The sequence below is a fragment of the Myodes glareolus genome, chromosome 5, assembly GCF_982192425.1.
Source record: "Myodes glareolus chromosome 5, mMyoGla1.1, whole genome shotgun sequence".
Classification (NCBI taxonomy): Eukaryota; Metazoa; Chordata; class Mammalia; order Rodentia; family Cricetidae; genus Myodes; species Myodes glareolus.
The window spans coordinates 15,719,793-15,740,397 of record NC_142030.1 but is presented as its reverse complement, the minus strand read 5'-3'; the positions used below and the strand labels follow the sequence as shown (position 1 = coordinate 15,740,397).

The window sequence follows — 20,605 nt, the reverse complement described above, 5'->3', positions numbered from 1 at the left end:
GTCTGAAACTGTCGTGAGGACTGAGCAGGGCATAGTGTAGAGTTGTCTGTTAAAGCACACGTTCATCCATAGTGAAATTGCTGGCGGTTAAGGTACCCACAATAAAGTCAGACAGTGGTGGCACACACCTTTAACCTCAGCATTCAGGAGGCAGAGGCAGGTGGATCTCTGTGAGTTCAAGGCCAGCCTGGTCTACATAGTGAGCTCCAGGCCAACCAGAGCTGTTACACAAAGAAACCCTGTCTTAAAAAACAAAAACAAACAAAAAAGTTACACACAGTATACAAATGTGGCTTGTGGATGTTCATTGTTAAATTAGTTGGAAGTCAAGCATGTGTTCTTGTTTAACAAGACTTGAGGTTCCAGGTGAAAATAGTCTAATTTTGGCTCATTTCCTCCATAATCTGGTGAGAAGGAACTGCGGCATGCTCTGCCTTCTTCTCCTGGCAGAGACTGCAGTTCCAGGGGTCACAGAATCACTTTGTTTTGTACCCTCTGATCTGCTGTTTAAAGTGACTGTGGATTGCTGAGCAGGGTGAGCCGTTTATGTGCAGATGTGCAGGACTAGGCCAGATGGATGTTTTCCAGCCCTGCATCTATCCGAGTGCCACCAATTACAGTAATTATGCTCAGACATTCCGAGTGCATGGACTGGGTAGATATTGTTTGGGTACCAAAACAATTTGCTAATTGAAACAGGAAATTTAATTTGCTCTTACTGATAAAGCTCTCTTGGAGATTTAAATTTTCTTTACATTTTTCTAGCTTAGAGAAGGCCCTGGTCCTGATCCCAGTACCATGAAGGAAGGGGGAAAGGAAGGAGTGAGGACAGACTGAAATTCTTCATATCTTTTTTTTTTTTTTTTTGAGACAGTGTCACTATGTAGCCCTGGTTGTCCTTGAAGGAGGACAGCCCCCACCCCATCCTCAGTCCCCCCACCCCCATCCTCACTCCCCCACCCCCATCCTCACTCCCCCACACCCATCCTCACTCCCCCACCCCCATCCTCACTCCCCCCACCCCATCCTCACTCCCCCCACCCCCATCCTCACTCCCCCCACCCCCATCCTCACTCCCCCCACCCCCCCCCACAGCAACAACAACTACGTCCCAGACTTGGATTAGGTACAGACCATACCCAAACACCTGTTTTCAGAGAGAGATGATTTATTAAACAGGGAAGAAAAGTCAAAGTGTCTGCTTTCTGACTGGCAGAAAAACAGCAGTAAATGACCTTGCAGGTGTGAGTTTTAAGAGGCGAAAAAAGAGAGGTCTATGTTAGAATGGGCTAGGATGTGGTAAAGGGGATGAGCGAGTAGGGGGAGGGGACAATAAAAAGGGGGTGGGGTATTTGTCCTGTAAGGACAGAGGACTGCCTCTGGCTAGAGAGGAGACAGGCATAGGAAAACGGTAGTTTATAAAAGTAGAAAGGGAAACCCTGTGTTAGGATGAGGCGTTTAAGTGTAATTGGCCATGTTAATTAGGGTAGCCAAAGGGGGCTTTTGATTGCTTGACTTTAATACTTTGATAGCTGGGCCCTGGTCAGTCTCAGGAGGAGGAAGTGGTCAAATAAGGGAATAGACCTTGGTGTCTCGCTTCAGGTATATAATCTAATGGTTTGTAGCAAGGCAGAGGGAATGGGGAGAAGGGCAAGGCCTGCCAGAGCCATGCTCACAAGAGTCCCTTGAATCCTGGGACTAACTATGTAGACCAGCTGGGATTAAAGGCGTGGCCACACTTAGCCCTCTTGCTTTATCATAGCAACAACAACAGTCATGGAGTAGTTTCCAGGAGACGCATCATCGTGAGCTGTATATAGAGACTCTGTATAGACACGTTTGGCATCATTAGGATGACACCATGAACAAGGTCATGCTCTTATTTCAGATTACTTACCCATCAGCCATGGAAGTAAGGCAAATTCTACCAGCAAATTCAAATTAAGGCAAGTTCTTTATTAAACTCTTGGTGTTTGACTGCCACACTATGATAATAGAAATTCTGAGTGAGGGGTAGGAGATCCATATGAGGCAGGAATGAGGTGGAGTAGGTCTGATTCTGGCTGCCATGTTGTAGGAAGTAGCAATTCTGTTTCAAGCAAGTCCAAAGTCTTTGTTCCAAACTCTTGCAGAAAAAAACCAACCCACATACACACAGACGACACATCCTAACCTAGGTGTTATACCTCCTGCATCCAAGATCTGCCCTCCTTAGCGGCATCTCCTGTGCGCATACCCATTGTGCTTTGTTCCCCATGTGTGTGCTATAGGAACCAGAAAATGTACCCAAAAGAAATGGTGGTGGTGCAGGCTCTTAATCCCAGCACTCGGGAGGCAAGAGGCAGGTGATTCTCTATGAGTTCAAGGCACCAGCCTGGCCTAAAGAGCAAGTGCCAGGACAGGCTCCAAAGCTACAGAGAAACCCTGTAAGCGGAGACTGCACGTTCATTTCCTCGCCACCTTGAACCAAATAATCACACAAAAACTATATTAATTACAACACTGTTTGGCCAATAACTTAGGCGTATTTCTAGCTAGCTTTTAATCTTAAATCAACCCATTTCCATTAATCTGTGTATCATCACGAGGGCTGTAGCTTACCAGTAAGTTCTAGCATCTTTCTCCTTTGGCAGCTACATGGCATCTCTTTGACTGTGCCTACTCTCTCTATATATCTCTGTTAAGATTTCCCACCTGACTTTATTCTGCTAAGCCATTGGTTGAAACAGCTCTATTCACTATCCAATAAAAGCAACACATATACAGAAGGACATCCCACATCAGAAACCTTGTCTCGATTAAAGAAAGAAAGGGAGGAAGGAAAGAAGGAAGGAAGGAAGGAAAACCTAGACAAGATACCCAAAAAGAACCTGAGAGAAGAACATCCTCCTTCACTTTGGGACAGTGGAACCAAAAGTGGGGGTGGAAATGACAGCTTTGCTGGTAAAGGAGGGGAGGATCTGATTCATAGCATAAGGAGCAGGGAAGTCACAGCAGACTCTGAATCCATCCTGTGCCACTGTGCTTTCTCAGACTCTGCCTCTGCCCTCCTCCCAAGTTCCCTGGTTCTTTGACACCCAAAGAAAATAAAATGGGGCCCTTAATAAGGCTTGCATCCCTTGACGGCCTCCAGAGACAAACTCTCCTAGAAGTAAGGTAGGGGATGATCGCTGCCTCACTGAGACCAGCTGTACCATTCCAGGGGACCTCACAGTCTGCCGTACCTCCAACATCATTTGATTATAGTTTGTTTCTTGAACTTACAAATGCAGAATTAATGTCCCAGCGATACACTTGACAGTGATGCGGCTCCTGGGCTCACCCTTCTCATTGTCCCCTTGTGTGTGTGTGCCAGAAGCGATGTTAAGTGTCTTCTATCCCTGTATCGACGTGGGCTTTATTCTCCTTGAAACAGTCTCTCACTGGAACCTGGAACATGCTGTTTTTCAGCTAAACTGGCAGCTGGCAAACCCCAGCTGTCTACCTGTCTCCACTCCCCACCCCACACCCAGTGTTGGGGTTACAGGTGCATGGACACACCCAGCTGTTGGTTTGGGTGCTGGGGATCCAGACTCAGGCCTTCATGCTCGCTCAACATGTTTTAACACTTCTTTTGGTTTGGTTTGGTTTGGTTTGGTTTGGTTTGGTTTGTTGTTGTTTTTTGAGACAGCATTTCTCTGTGTATCTAGCGGTGACCTCAAATAAACTCAGAGATCTGCCTGCCTCTGCTGGGATTAAAGGCATGTGCCATCATGGCCCATCTTAGGACTGCTCCTAATAGGATTTTTTTTTTTCTAAATTAAAACTGTACCTTAAGGGCTGGCTAATGGCTCAGCAGGTAAGGGTGCTTGCTGCCAAGCCTGGGGGTCCCAAGATCAATCTCTGGAACCTGCACAGTGGAGGGAAAGGACTAATTCCTGCAGGATACAACACATGCAAGTGCTCTCTCGCTCTCCTCTCTCTCTCTCTCTCTCTCTCTCTCTCTCTCTCTCTCCTGGCATGCAGTAGGCTATCATTTACGTCCAGGAGTTTAAGACCAGCTCAGGAAAATAGCAAGACTCTCAATAAAAACAAAGCTTTCCTATGGTTGGTAAATTTACCACTGACAAACGCAGAACAGAGAAATGTTTAATGGAAAAGATAGCAAAGGTTGCATGAGGCTTCTCGCCTTTAGTTTTATGTTTTTCTAGAGATAAGAAGATTGCCAGTTGTACATCTTTCATTAACACTAATTTCTATTTTATGTCCCCTGTTTTTTAAGGTTTTTGACATGTATTTACTTATTTTGTACACGTATGATACAAGGGTGTGAGTGCAGACATGCCGCAGGGCGTGTCAGAGTTGGAGCACGCCATCTGAACGTCAGTTCTCTCCTTCTGGGGTGGGATCCGGGAATCAAGCTCAAGTGCTCTTCCTGCTCAGCAGCCTCGCCGGCTCCAGTCCTTGCTCTTTAAAACTTAACTTTAGTAACTTCACGCTTTAAGAAAGGCACTTGTCAAATCATTTTCCATTGTTCTGTGAAGGAATTCTTTTCTAAAGCAAAATTTTAAAAAATCTATTCCTACACGTTTGTACTTGTGAAAAAATTCCGTTTATTTATGTATTGAGAGGGGCATGCTTGTGCCCCAGATGTGTGGGGGTCGGAGGACAGCTTGAGGGAGTCAGTTCTCGTCTTCCACTATATGAGCTCCAGGGACCAAACTCGGGGACACCTTCAGGCTCGGTGGCAGGCACTCTTACCCACTGAGCCATCTTGCCTGCCCTGTACTTAGCATTTTAATGTCACTGAAGTCCTTTAGTTTTTCTCAGAATAAAGCTATCTGAGATATGCATTTTCTATAAAAAGAACAAATTGCCGACCTATTGATTTTTTTTTTTTAAGATAATGGTTTCTATAGACCCATGTTCAGAGAACCCCAGTAGAAGACCATCTAGAGTCATTTGCTCCTAAGAGCTCTGAATTATAAAGAGAACTAATGGAATCCGTAATTGTCCGAGATTGCTGCCTGGAACTGGAAATCATATTAAGTGCTTTATGCCATTGATCGGATAAATGACATTACAGGCCATCCTAGCTTACAGCACTGACATCCACGGTGTCGAGCCCGTAGTGCCCACCATGTCATCACCATGAATGGAGCAAGCAGGCACCTCCTACCAGTCGGCTGGGATGTGCAGAAGTGAGCAATTGCTTCCCCTCCTCCTCCTCAACTGACCCTCTTTGCCCCCGACCCCGGCAACCTTTGTACCTTGGAAGCTTTTGCTCCTAAATATCAAGCAGGTGCTTCTGGTATGAAATGGGAGGAGGGTAGGAAGGCGAGTGGTGGCCTGCGTGAAAATCAGAAGGCTGCATAACATGGGTAGTGTGGGTTGGAGGTGCCTGACGCAGTTTTCCGTGGAGTAGTCACAGCTTCCCGCTCTGCCTTAAAGGCCCCCAAAGCTGTACAGAATTGGACAATTAAATTTACAAAAACAGGCCATGAAGGTAAGGTAGGTATGATAGTACTCAGAAGCTCTGAGAAGATCTCAAATTCAGGGCCAGCCTGGGCTATAGCAAGTTCCAAGCAGTCCTGAGCTATAGAATGAAGAAGGAAACGGGGGGGGGGGGGGGGGGGCGGGGGAGAGAGAATACAACGTATTTGAGAGAACAACCTATTCTCTAAGTGTAAAGAGAGGAGTATAAATCACTGCAATTGTGTTCTATGGTTGCATGTGTAACATATCGCCCCTAAGTCCCACCCGCTTAACGTAACTGGTTCTTCTGATGTCCGACAGGCTGTTCCTGCAGAAGGGTTGGTGTCCATACTAAAGAAGAGGAATGACACAGTAGGAGACCATCCCGCCCAAATGCAGCAGAAGCCAGCTAAGCGGAGAGTGCGGTTCCAGGAAATAGATGATAACCTGGATCAAGGTGCGCACGGCCCCGGGTCTGGAGGGTTCCCTGTCTGTGAGTGCTGGACAGTCGTGTGACATGATGTTTGCCAGCAGGGTTTGTAAGGACTGTGTGAACTTGCTCCATCTTCTAGCAGAGAAACAAAAAGGAATCAAGTTAGATCTTAAAGTTTTGAAACATTTTTTGCTGAAATAATTGAGCGAGCTACAAAATTGGCCTTGTGATCTCTCCAGTCCAGAAATATTCAAAGTTAAGAACTCACCTCAGATTTTTTTCTTTAGTATTTTCCTCTCTAGTGAACTTGCTTTTTTATTTTGTTTTTAGTGACAAGTAAGTGTCCCTTTTTTATTGTGTGGTATTCTCTTCTTTGAATGGAAGCTGAGTGCCTTCCAATACCATCTGCTCCACTTGGTTGTGACTGAGCCTCTCGGCCCCTGGCCAGCACCAAGGCCAACACCAAGGTCATGCTGTCACAGCAGAGATGCCTTGTGTGGCTGCAGAAAGAGTTACCTGAGGCAGGAGTGAGTAAGGGAAGTGGAAACCAGGTCAGAGTCTGTCAGTGTGTTTCGCTATGTCCTGAGTAACGGTGTGAATGCCGAGCTGCATTTCTAAGTTAGCGGGAGAGCTGCCTGGGATTTTCAGCTGTGAAACTGAAAGGCCTTGGAAATGCTTCATTTTTATCCAGGCATCTTGTTGTAACCAGCACAGCCTCCGTGCCCCATCCCCCTCCAGTGGAATCCTCTTATCCTGACCACACACATGTGCACCTGGGTCTGGGACTCTCAGGCCACCTCATCCTTCACCAAGTTCTCAACCTCATCCTCCTTAAAATTCAAAATAATAATCGCTACTCTGCTGCTAAGGACAATGAAAAACATGTAGATAAAGTCTATGAATTGATCTCAACAGTCATGAGACCTTCATGTGAAGCTTACACGTGTATAGCTACAAATCTCACCTGCCTGGAGCTCCCTAAAGAGGCCCATCCTTCCATTAGTCAGCACTGTGGCCTAGAAATACAATGTGGACGCTCATAGGTGATTTTTTTAATGTGCATGTGTGTTTTGCCTCATGTATGTCTGTGCACCACATGTGTGCAGTGCCTGAGAAGGCTAGAGGAGGGCTTAGATCTCCTGGAACTGGAGTTACAGAGGACTGTGAACCATCTCATGGTGCCTGGGACTCAAAGCTAAGTCCTCTGGAAGAGCAGACAGTGCTCTCAAACACTGAGTCATTGCTCCAGTCCTCATAGGTGATTTTAAATTTATGACAGCCACACAACAAGCTTGAAAATATATGAAATGTGCTTTAATAGTATATCTCATTTAACTTAGTGTATCAGAAATATTGCAGCATGTGCTCAGTGTGGGAAATGCTGATGAGCGTTTCACACCCTCTGTCCCACACTCCGTCCTCCAGAGCTGGAATCTGCTTCGTGCACAGGTTGTGATTTTCTGTATCAGTCACTTGTCGGGTGCTCAGCAGCAGCTCACAGCTGCTCCCGTCCCAGCTCATAAAGTGTTTCCTTTAAACAAAATGGATAGCATCTCTCCATAGTAATAAAATCTGCAGGCACTCAAGACCCCTATATAAGGCAGCATATTGTTTTCATAGGATCTGTTCATACCGCCTGTGTGCTTTGATGATGATGATGATGATGATGATGATGATGATTACTGTCCATTTCACACCTGTGCCACAGTGACTTCTGGGAGCTCGATCTCTTCTCCCACCATTAACTCCAGGGATTGAACTCAGGCTACCAGGCTGACAAGCCAAGTGTCTTTACCTGCTAAGCCGTCTCACTAATCTTTCCTGCATACTTTGTTTATTCTTTTTGTTTGTTTGCTTTTTGTCTTTTTTGAGGTCGGGTTTCTCTGTGTAGCCCTGGCTGTCCTGAAACTCACTCTGTAAACCAGGCTGGCCACAAACTCACAGAAATCTGCCTGCTCCTGCCTCCCGAGTGCTCCCAAGGATTAAGGGCGAGCGCCACCACTGCCTGGCTGTTTATTCTTTGTTAAAGAGTGTCTTGGGTCAGAGAGTTGGCTCAGCAGTTGGAGTCATCCACGTTACATATACTGTCTCATGAGTTTAAGTAATTTGTAAGTAATTGTTGCACGGTTTTGTTTAAGGAAATACAGTAAGAAACAAGTACATACTTAGCACAGTGAAATTTCCTCAGAGTATTTGGCCCACAGATGCAGAACCCAGATATGGAGGATTGTTCACGGTATGAAGAAGAAGTATGGGGGTACAGAAACTAGGTTGCTAGCGTTGATTAACAGGCCAAGAGACTTGTCGCTACAGGAAGGCAGGTGAGGAGCCTGCGCTGACTGTCCTGTGTGACCTCTGACCTTTTCTCTTGTTTCAGATGAGGTCGGCAGTGGCTCCTGCATCCTGCTCATCTTGCTGTGCTTAGCCACGGTTTTCCTCAGCGTGGGAGGGACCGCACTCTACTGCACTCTGGGCAACATGGAGTCAGCTGTTTGTACAGACTTTGCCGACAACATGGACTTTTATTACACTAGGCTTCTGCAGGGGGTGGCAGGACTTAAACACTGGGTCTACCTCTCCTAGCATCAAGTGGGACAGACAGGCGTGCTGACAGACAGACAAAGATGCAAACTTCCCAAACAGCTTTTCTTTCAGGAACCATGGAACATTCCCCCTCCCCTGCAGCGAGGACCCAAGGACGGACTTTAGAAACAGCCCAAAGAACTCTTTTCAGAATGGTCCACAGAAGAAGGCAAATACGGTGTAGGCACTGAGGACAGTGGGAGGGAGCTGTGGAGCGCACCCCTCTCCTTGCTGTGTGCTTGTGTGGTGAAGCACACTCAGCAGGGTCACTCCGAGCTCCCTGAGGGCTAAAGACCACTCCCAGTTTACAGACATTGCTTCCTGCCCTCATGCAGTAAGTTTCTTTGTAATCAGAGAGTTTCCTCATGGTTTCAATGCCATTTTTTAGTTAATCCTGGGAGCTGTGTAATTTAAGCTTTGGGCATTACTCTAGATCCTTTTCTCCATTTGTGAAATGGTTGTGTGGGTGTGTGTTTGTCTGAAGCAGTTACCGCAAGTGGATATCCAGCACAGAGTACAAAGATGACCTTTATTCTTTTAACTTGACTACAATGTGCAGGCACACATCTTTGGAGAAGGCTTACCTGTGAATTAGATAAAATGTAGGACTGTTTGCCTTGACTTAGAAACTGGTAGATCTGTGGCAGTGAATTTGACAGGTATGAAGGCACCGTGACAGAACTCCCGAGTCTCAGGTGAGATTTCGCTGTTGCTTCTTTACTGCCGGAAGCAACGAGTCCTGGCTCCACAGCTCAAGAGAGACGTCCTGAGCATCTATTCCATTTTGGAACCTAAAACTAGGAATCCAAGTAAGGGGTAGTTTCTGCTGTGTGGGTGTTCATGGAAGGCAAACCCTTACTTTGTTGAGTGAAACAGGCCACCATGTGTGACTGAGTGGCCGCAGGCCATACGCTCGGGTATGTGAATGTGCATGTCTATCATGGACTCGTTCTGGACCCCATCATGTGGTCATGAAGCGGAAATTCAATCATACCTTCAAAAGACAACTTTAAATGTCTAGTTTTGTTTAAATCTGTCATTAGATGGCCTTTCCTTACTTACGGTACAGTGATCAAATGTTTAGGAAGCCTTGCTTTGACTTTTGTATATTTTAGGCAACATCTTTTTTTTAAAAAAAAAATCATGAATTATAGTTTTTTAGCAAGTGATCTTTATGTTTTGTTTTCCTGTTAGAAACATTTGGAGAAAAAGAGAGACATTGCTTTGTAGTTATTACTGGCTGGCACAGTACCTTCCTTTGTGTTTTCGCTTATTTATTTGGAACTTGTGAATTTAAGGGCTTTTGTATGAATTGAGCGTGTGTGTGTTGTTGAGCATGTATGTGGTCATCCCACTGCTACCTATTTAATTAGATACTGAATGTTTTGATTTTCTATTATTTTAGCTCCGTGTGTTTTAGGCTTATTTTTAAATTGACATTTTATTTTCACTTATAATGCCATGTGGCTTATTTCTTCCGATGTCACCGTAAACTGTAATATTTTCAATGGTTATAGATCAGAGTTATTTATTTAGAAGTATACAGAATACTGAAATTTAGATTCCTTTATACCGAAGGCTGATTTTATTAGAAGATTATTTTAATGTCCTATTATAAATTTTAAGGCTTTGTATTCACATCATGTGTAAACCAGGTCCCATTGTCCCAGTACTGCCATAGCGGTTCTGTCGAAGCCGCGTGGGAGGTGGCCTGTGCGGGCCTCGTCATGATGCACAAACATGCTTCACCCTCATGATTTCTAGTTGCAGGGATTTGGTGATTCTTGTTTCTGCCAGTTTTACGTCAAGAGAAGTTAAAATCTCTCCCCATGTACCTCTTTCAGGTCACTCAGAGTCCTGTGTGATCTCTGGTGTTACACTTGGCTCTTGGCCGACCTTGCTCACTTCTAAAACCCAAGGTTTCCTGGGAGCCGTCATTGAGAGGCCTGACATGACACCTCGCTAACCAGGGGCCCAGTTGTGTGTCAGAGGAGCCTGGGTGCTCACCACTTCAGGGACCACAGAGTGGTCACAAGTAGGCTGACCTCTTGACTTAAAGTGGGCATGAAATGTCACGTAGAAGAACTAGGGCACCTTTTAAAGCGTAACAGTCATTTGCTGCATGAATCAGAGTCGCCCACCTGGAGATGAGAGGATGCTAACCCTCGTGTAGAGAAGCTTCTGTTGGACTGAAATGTCATTTCTCCTCTCATTGGAAAGTACTGACAACTACCTATAACTAGCCTTCTTAAGAACCGTGTTTGAGGGTGTGAAAACAAGTGTGTAATTTAAAATCTATACCAACAAAAATGTCTCAGAGAATTTATTTGAACACTTAGTGTTAAAGGAACTGCTTGAAAACAAAATATGAAGGAGATGCCATCTATTTTGGGGAAGTCTTTGCATCGCACAACACTTGTCTGCGCTGTATTCGCTACCCTACAGTTCATGAGCTTCGGGCAAGGGGCTGGGATTGAAACATACAGAGACACACAGACAGAGACACGGACCTCTAGTCACCGGTAAGAAGCCCCTTATTCAATAGCACCACAGAGGCTTATATACCCAACACAGTCAGGTGGGCCAACAGGTGAAAACCTCATCTGATCCTCAAGGCAAGGCAACACATGCTCGTGAAGCAGAGCTGGTAAACAACTTTGACACAGCTTTTAGTAACTCAAATCAGAAGGAAAGTAAAGATCTCTAGCAGGGAAGAGCAGCTGGAGGCCAGGACTCCAAATGGTCCCAACAAGTCTTTATTTTAAAATTGCATTTATATATTCATTTTGGGGGGAGGTCACATGTGTGCCACACTGTACCTATAAGCGAGTTGCTCTCTCCTTCCATCAGTCCAGAGAGTCATACTCAGGAGTCACACTCACCCACTTGACAGCCAGCACCTGTCCCCACTGAGCCGTCTTATTGGCCCTCTTGTTAAGATGTCTTAGTAATTCCCTCAGTAACAGCTTCTCAGCTTCGAAAATATCTCTTGCATCTGCCTGACATGGTAAGCCAAACTCTGCTCTTAAGTGTGCCTCCTTTTAGACATGAACTTCAAGTCTAAAGTCTTACTTTATTGCGAGATGTGGCATGGATCTGAAGTCTAAAGATCAAGCTTATTTCGCAAGGGCAGATGTGATTTGGGTCTTCTGAATGATGGGACAACATGGCCCGAGAGGAACAGGGATAAAGGACCGGGAGGAGCTAGGCAGAGGGAACATGGAGGACAAAGAAGTCCTTTGACTGCTGACCTGTTGTGTGGCGTGTCCTCCCTGTACACAGGCAGGTTTTTACTTTATTAGCATATGCTAATTATCCATAATGGGTTTCATTATGACATCTGCGTACGTGTAGGTAGAGCATTTTGAGCATCTTTACTTCCTGGTATACTCCTATTCCCCTGCTGGTCCCCCTTCAATGAGCTGGCCTTTTATCCTGCTGCTAGCAGTAACCCTGTGTAACCCTCTCATTTCTGTGGACACAGTTGATCTGCACGTGGTCTCAGGTAGAACTTGATGTGGTATTTGTAGGACTTGAACATCTGTTCATTCCAGACCCAGACTAGCACACATATAGTTCTCAGTCATAAGTCTCATGATGCCCAAGTGCACCACACTTTCTGTTTCTATCACGTGACCTGTACCTTCAGAGTCAGGAAGAGTGGTTCTGGGACCTATGAACTCTGCATTGACCCTCTAGTAACTACTTAGTAAGCTGGACAGAGCTGTGTGCCTGGTGCAGAGACCTGTGCAGAACTTTGCACAGTGGTACTGGCTGCCCTCTGTACCCTGACACACATCCGACTGCCTGCAGTGTAAGCACTATGGGCGTGACCCCACCCAGCTTGAAGAGCTTGTGCTACCTAGGGGCGTGGGAACCTGAGTTCACCCCCCCCCACCCCGCCCTGTCATGTGTCATGAACTGGTAGGGATAAGGGAAATGCACAGTTAATACGAAAATCTACATCAATCTCTCCTGCCAGCCAGAGGTCTGGTGGTTACGAGCCAGCTCTCACTGTTTCACACCTGCCGCGAGCACTCCGAGAGTTCATGGCAGGCATGCTTCCAGCAACGGAAATCAGCTCAGCAAAAACTTTCTGTTAAGACCTGAAGCTCTGGAGCTGGATGTAGCTCAGAAGTAGAGTGCTTGCCTCTTGAGCACAAAACCCTAGGCGTAATACTCAGTGCCACAAAAGAAAAAAGAGGTCTTAATGGCTTTGAATTAGAAACCATCTCACAAAGGAACCCAGTACAGAGGGTGTGCCCAGTCAGTCCGTCAATTGTTTAAGAAAGAAATGCCCATCCCACAAGATGCTCGTTTACAAAGAAAGCACTGCTGGTTCTTTATATGAGACCAGTATCACTCTGGTAGCAAAACAAGATGAAGTACAGGAAACAAAGGACACTAGTGAGCTTAGACACCAAAATCTCTTCTAGAAAATGGCTGATAAGAGAGGGCATGGGAGGCAGGGAGAACTCAGCTGGTAAGGCACTTGCCTGGCAAGTGCAAGGACTTCAGTTTGATCTCCAGAACCCACAAAAGTGCTCTTTTAACCCCAGCTCTAGGGAAGTGGGAGACAGGAGAATCTCTAGGTCTCTGGCCAGGCAGCCTGATTGGTGATTTCCAGACCAATCAGAGACCGTCTCATAGACAGTAGACTGTGTTTCCAGGGTGACAACTCAAGACTGGGTTAACATGGTGAGACCCTATCTCAAATGTCCAAGTCAGCTGAGTATATATAGCTCAATATAGAGTGTTTACCACTCACAAGGTCAAGAGTTCAAGCCCCAGGACTACTATAGATGTGACAGATAAAATTTAAATCAAAATTGCAGCAGTTTTTAGAAACTGACAGTTTAAAATGTGTGAGATGAAAATGACCTAGAAGCTAGTGGAATCGTCAGAGTAGAGTTGGAGGCCCCTTGCTCCTGTTCTCAAGGCTGCATCCTGTATTTATCAAAGTGGTGTCCGAGGAGACCTACACAGGGAGCCACGTGTGCATGTTCCAGTGATCCACAAGGGAGCCAGGCCAACTCAGTCAGGAAAGAGGACTCCGTTCAGCAAATAATGCTGGCAGAATTGTGTGGGCAATCGGGAAGAGCTAGCAGGAACAACTAAAATCTGAAGAGACTTGGTTTTAAGTCTAAAGCCTAAAACTATAGGGTAACTAGAAGAAACCAGGGTCACCCTTGTCACTTTTCCTTAAAAAGAATTCCTTAAAGTCCAGAGTGTACAAACTATAAGAGGAAAACTCATAATCAGGCTTTTTAAAATGTGCTTTTGATATAATGTGGTTAGGAAAATTAGAGGCAAGTTCTCAAATGGAAGAAGATATTCATAATATTTCTTAAGTTTTGTGGGCTGTGCAGTGGGTGCCTGCTGGGGGTGTGTGGAGGCCAGAGGACTGTTTCTGAGCGTCAGCCCTTTCCTGCCACCATGTGAGTCCTGGGGAGCAAGCTCAGGTCAGCAGGCTTGGCAACAAGGGCCTCACGATGAATTCGTCAGAGACCTTGTAAGTTTAGAGTATGTAAAAAGGCTCATATGATTCAGAATTATGACAGCCTTGAAGTGCCTTCAAAAGAGAGAATGTGTGGATGCCAGTGAGTCCATGGAAAGATGCCAAGTGTCATTAGTCACCAAGAAATTGCAAACGAATGAGCTATCCCTGCACACTTAGAATGGCCAAACTTTGCATGAACAGACAGTACAAGGTTAGTTAGTTCAACATAAGGAATTCAGTGTATCAGCGGTAGAACAAAGAGGGGGAAATGATGGTCACCCTATGGGTGTAGAAAAGTATTAAACGTCCTTTGGTGACCAGAACTCAGGTTAAATGAAGATTAGGAGAAGAGTTGGACGAAGGAGAAGAGTTGGAGAAGAGTTGGAGAAGAGTGAAGGGTTATGAGAATGCATGAGGCAAGGAAAAATCTGTCCTTCAGATGACTTACTCTGTTTCAACACTGTGGCTTAATTAGAAAAGCCAAAAACTTTGGTAACTTCCAGGTACCTCAAATGTGCAAGACCTAGTTAGCTACCGAGTAGCTGCTAACAGGATGTTTTGATAAACTCATTAGTTCCAAACGCCCCACCCCGGTCCTAACTGTGTTTAATGTTTGCAGATCTCTCTAGTTCCTCCTTGAATGCTGAACTGCTGACTTAAGACAACTCTGGAGCACAGTTGTCTTCTCAGCTCTCAGGAAGATGAGGCAGGAGGATGACAAGGTCCAGGCCAGCTTGGGTTACAATAGAGACCCTGGAGATTTCTTTTAAGTTTTTTTTTAAATTCTACATGATGCAGCATTTTACATTCCAAACTCAATCTAATAATAGTCTGTAAGGAGAACACAGTGTCCCTCTGGATGGAAAGTATTGATCAAAAATGCGGTTTCGTAATTTCATTGCTTAATTGATTTGGATCAAAGGTCAGGAAGGAGATGTGCACTTCAGGAGCAGAAGGAGCTAACATCATCCCCTCACCCATCAGAATGATGGAGCCCTAAGTGGCTGACTCTCATTTTCCAAGTGCATGACCTGGGGTTGACAATCTATAAACCAAGCAAGAAAAACACCCTGCGCTTCCGAGACTAGAATAGGTCCACAACGGGCTCTGAATGAATGTAATCTTTTTCCTTTTTTGTAAAAGGATTTCTCTGTATATCTCAGGAGGTGAGAGGTAGAAGCTGAGACCTGGTTCACAGATTTTCCAGTCATCTGCCATGCCCATGGGCCATTTCCAAGAGCCTGCAACAAATGGTTCCTTCTCTGGAAAGTGTGGAGCTTTGCAGAGCTTAATCCTGCCATCCTAGTTACAGTTGCTTAGATTGGAGGGCGCCTCAGGGTGATGCATGCTTTGACACTCACATGCTAGGACTGGTGACCTGGGTGAAGATGGGTTTAGAAGGGTGTTTGGCAGAGGAAATCCGAGAAGCAGGTCCTCTCTGACCACGGAAGCCCAACATAGACTCTGTGTCTCGCTCTGACAATGGAAGGCACAGGCACCTTGCAGTGGCAGAAAAGAGCACGGAGCCAAATGACCAGGGACAGCAGAGTAGACATCCTCAAGGTCTTGCCTCAAAGGTCACAAAGACGATAAAGGTACTGGTGGCACAAGCCTGGTAACCTGAGTTCAGTCCTGAAATGAGAGAAGCCAGAACTGGATCCACATGGTTGTCTTCCGACCTCCACCTGTGTCTTGTGCACACACAAATGATAAACACTTTTTAAAGTTTTCCTTGAAATTTATTCATTTTATTTTATTAGCATGAGTGTTTTGCCTGTATGTATGTCTCTGTGTCAATGCATGCAATTCCTGCTTCGTGTCAGAACAGGCCAGAAGAAGGCATCAGATCCATGTGGGTGCTGGGAATTGAACCTGTATCTTCTAGAGGAACAGCCAGTGCTTTTAACCAATGCTGTTGTTATTCCATCTCCAACACGATTAAAAAAATGCAAAGGGTCTTTTTTGCAAGGTGTAAAAACAGCGTTCTAGCTCCGGAAGGTTAGAGCAAGGTGACTTTTTCATTCCCTGTGCTCCTGACACAAGGTCCCCTGAGAAAGAGTCTTGTTCCCTGTAAACTGAAGCCAAGCCGTTCAGCAGTTTCTTGTGTAAACATCACCTGGCTCTTTAGAATCATGTTATTTTACAGATCCTGGGCAGTACAAACACTGTCCAGTTGGCTCTGTTGTGTCCAGAATAAAGCTGTGATTCAAGGACAGTCGGTGACCTACTTAAGATCAGGAGCAACAGAAAAATGGAAGCTTTTCCACTTTTGGTTGAGAAATTGAAAATACCCCCAGGAAGCTGAGATTATAGCACAGTGGGAGATTTTTGTGCTTAACTGCTTAGCACACTCAAGGCCAAGGACTCCCTACCTAATACCAAAAACTTAATCAGGCCGGAGAGAGTAAAGGTATTCACTGTGGGGTCTAACAAGCCAGCCCCTGAGGAGTGAGGCGCTGAGACTGTCCTCTGACCTACATGTATACACACACACACACACACACACAGCATTCACATACACACTCAAAAAAATGAAAAAGTATGTACCTCAAATTTAAAAAAATCTGGCAAATGCGTCCCCACATGTGTGTACTGTTGTTCTAGACGCAGTACTGTATGATCTGCTCTCGATTTTCAGGCAACATCAGCTAAACACGCAGACGTGAGGTTGGCATGGTGACCCATTTTGCTATGGTTCCCAGGTCTTCTCGTTGGCATTCTGTGCATCTGGATCCAACACCTGATCATTCACTGTGAAAAAGGATTACGGGTAGGCCTCCTCTCCCAACTACTATTCCCCAGCCAGGCATGCCGTGTGCCCTTGTATTTTCGGTGGGAGAAAGTCGCTCTTGATGAGAGATTTGCTCTTCTCTGACCTCTTTGTCAGAGACTAATCCCATCTTGTGTTTAAAGTCATTACTCAGAAAGAGAAGTGCATTAGTGCGATCTAAGTCCCAGCTGGCCTCTCTTCTTCTTCACGGAGTGATGAATTGGCAAAAGAGCGGGAAAGGAAGGAAAGGGGCAGGCAGTGAGGTCTTTACAGAGCCACAGCCTCTGGTGACACGGGGTCCCCGAAACAGAATGAGCCATAACCTGAGAAGTCTCCTTCCTGGAACTCCTTGGATACCAAGAGAAATAAAAGCAAGGGCTTGTTGATTTGTTTTGCTTTGCTTTATTGACTTTAATTGGATTTATTTATCACCTCCCCCCCCCTCTCTCTCTCTCTCTCTCTCTCTGTGTGTGTGTGTGTGTGTGTGTGTCTGTGTGCAGGTGTGAACTGCATTTGGAAGTCAGAATGTCTTTCAGGAGTTGGTTCGCTCCTGTGTGTGTCCCTGAGACAGAGCTCAGATTCAGGCTTGGTGACAAGCACCTTTTACCACCTCCCAGCAGATCCTAACCAGGGTCACAGCCCCTGTCACATTTGCCTACTCATCCACAAAGCCCCCCGAACTTGTCAAAAGAAGAATTGAAAGACAGAACTGGAGAGATGGCTCAGAGGCTAAGAGCATAGGATGTTCTTCCAAAGGACCTAGATTCAATTCCCAGCACCCACATGGCAGCTCACAACTGTCTGTGACTCCAGTTCCAGGGAATCTGATACCTCACACACACATGTAAGCAAAACAGCAATGCACGTAATAATAATAAAATTACTTCTGTGTGTGTTGTATAGTTGAAGGAAAAGCCTGGGAGATAACAGGATTTTAGCACCGTGCTTGTGACTGAGCATGTGAGAGCGGTTTTCTTTCTTTTGCTGGTCAGAGTCCGGTAGGTGTAACATTTAAGCCATGAAAACTTAGATGGCAACAAAACTGGAGAATGTTTTTATAAAAACAAAAATTCCAGGGCTGGAGAGATGGCTCAGCAGTTAATAGCATTGCTTGCTCTTCCAAGGGTCCTGGGTTCAGTTCCCAGCAACCACATGGTGGCTCACAACCATCTATAGTGAGGTCTAGTGCCCTCTTCTGGCCTACAGGCATACATGGAGGCTGGACACTGTGTACATAAACAAACAAACAAACAAACAAATCTTTAAAAAAGAAAAGAAAAGTGTTCTTGCTTCAACAAGAACAAACAGGCAGGTCAGAGTGCCTTAAGAGCTCCAGAGGGAGATCTGGCGTCCATTCTGTGCCTTTTGGAAATGGTGGCTCTTGCATTGTAAGTCCAAAGACTTTCAATCTGAACCAAGATCCCGCCCAAGGCTTGGAGGCACACAAGAGCCTGTCTCCAGCAACTCCTACGCTTTTGAAATGACAGTTAAGGCAGTGAGGGCCAGGCATGGGGTGGAGGAATTGTTTTGTCTCCCCAGCAATGCTTCTTAATGCTACAGTTAGATTTTCATCGTCCCTAAGAAATTGCCTGCAGAATTACTGACGAGTCATTTTAATGCCTGTCATCTTTCCTGAGTCTGTGAGTGGTTCTGGATAGGCTGCTGCTGACCTCTGGGAGTTAATGGCTGGGCTCTAAAACTGGGCACAAGGTGAATGTCCTGGAGCTAGCCTTTAACAAGCCGTTGACAAACCAACTCCAGAGCCTTGTCTGGTGACTGAGGAGAGTGCGCCATTAAGAGTGAGGCTTCATTTCCAGGCGTGGCCTGCCCTCTGGCCACGTGGGCAACATTTCCTAATCCAGCCCTTTGAACTAGTGCTATTGGGGGGTGTTTGGCTTGACTCCAGTCAAGTTAAAATTCCTATGTTTTTGGGAATATATGGCTTTATGTGCCCATAAAGCCAGATTGATACAGAACCCATAAGGCAGCTCGTGGCTCCATCAGTCAGTAAATGTCTCAGAGATCACGGGCATATAGTAAAATCATGATTTCTCTTTTCGACTCTGGAGAGGTGGTAGATGTTTTTAAAGGCAGAATCTTGGGCTGGAGAGGGGCTCAGCAGTTAGGAACACTTGTGACTGCTACAGGGGACCCAGTTTGGTTCCCATATGATAGCTCACACCATCTGTAGCTCACCCCCAGTTCCAGGGGATCCAGAGCCCGACTTGGGCACTGCACACACGTGGTGCACATACGTGCATACCGGCAAAATTTTCATACACATATATGAAAATAATATTTTTTTAAAAATGGAAAACAGTAATTAAATTTTTTGAAGGGTGGTGGTGGCACATGCCTTTATTTCAAGTACTTGTGAGGCAGAGGCAGGCAGATCTGTGAGAGTGAAGCCAGCCTGGTCTACAGAGCAAGTTCCAGGACAGCCAAGGCTACACAGAGAAGGTCAACTTTTGTTGGAGGTCTTAAGTCATTAGACATATGCCCTTGAAGGTTTGAGACCCTAGCCCCCGCTCTTTCTCTCTTGTTGCTTCCCGGATGCCTTGAGGTAAACGGCATGTTCCCACGACAATACACCATGCTGCCACAGATCCAGAGCAACCTGGATAACCCCCAAAATTGTGAACCAAAACAAACCTTTCTTCCTTTAAAGGTGATTTGCCTCGGGTATTGGTTGCGCTAGTGGAAAGCTGCCTACCGCGGTCCAGGTGAACCCTCATCAATCTGGCATGAAACAGTTACCACTCCCACTGAAGACCACACCAGGTTGTTGGCCCCCAGCACTGGCTCACAATATTCCAACACATATTAGTTGAGTTAATTAGTGATTCAATAAATATAGAAACTTGGCATACATTATCATGCACTGAACTCAGATTGTCTTGATCTGATTAGAAGTTTCTGGAAGTTTATTAATAATCATGACAGTCCCTCTTGGTGTTGAGTGACTCTTAGAGGCCTTTCCTGGAGTAGGCTCCAGCCCCATTTCCGGATGCACACCCGTCTTCCCTCCTCCCACTCTTGACCTGGCTATGATCCTCCCAGGTGTCAACTCCTGAGGCTTGGGTTCTCCTGAAGGTCCCCTCACTGGCTGGGATGCAGGTGATTAGCCTCTCTTACCACTAGAGGGCGAGCTAAACATAAAACACTGATGAGCCTCCTGACTACACCAAGCTGGATGCTTTGGTGAGGCAATCAGGACACTAACTCACAGTTCCACCAGGAGAGTAGGTGTAACCGGGGGTGTTCAGGTCAGTTCCGTGGCACCAGCTTCCTCCAGAGTCCTTTCACCTCAGCGTTGTTTATAGCACACCTCCTGGGGTCGGGACAATACCCCACAAACAGCTATGAATGGCACCTTCTGAATGGGGCCCGCAACAGTTTCGGCGCTGTTCAGTGAAGTCACATCTGCACAAGTCCAGACTTCACCCCTGGGGAGCCTGTGCTCTTTCAGCCCTCGGGTTGGTTTTCACGCCTAGTTTTCTGTGTTCATTCGGATTTTCAGTGTTTTTCTAGTCAATTCTCCCCACAACTGTAATCCCCTGTCACAGTGATTCCTCAGATTCAACAATATATAAATCCGTGGTTTCTTTCTCCTGGCGGGTACAGATATTGGAGCTCTGGAAAGAACAACAGATTTGTCTAACTTGTTTAAACGCACCAGAGACAGAATCAGTCTTGAGGTTCTTTACAGCACCTGACTAAGGGGACTCTCAATGGGATAGACGTGTAGACGTGGTCCCTGCCCATCCCACTGGATGACAGCAGTTCTGTCCCTCTCACCCCATAGCCCTGCCCCTCACACTTCCCTCCTGGCAGCTGGTTCACGTGCTGGCAAAGACACTGCCCC

The 20,605-nt window shown here is 45.9% G+C and overlaps 1 protein-coding gene across 3 annotated transcripts in view; it reads left to right on the top strand.

Moving 5' to 3' along the window:
- Positions 1-10,780, top strand: part of Cnst (consortin, connexin sorting protein) — an 84,442-nt gene extending 73,662 nt beyond the window's left edge. For all 3 annotated transcript variants that reach the window (XM_048436462.3, XM_048436461.3, XM_048436463.3), the window contains exons 10-11: positions 5,776-5,911; positions 8,265-10,780. In XM_048436462.3, the coding sequence (XP_048292419.3) occupies positions 5,776-5,911; positions 8,265-8,470 (342 nt within the window). In that variant the 3' untranslated portion in view covers positions 8,471-10,780. The remainder of the gene's footprint in view (positions 1-5,775; positions 5,912-8,264) is intronic.
- The last annotated feature ends 9,825 nt before the right edge of the window (positions 10,781-20,605 follow it).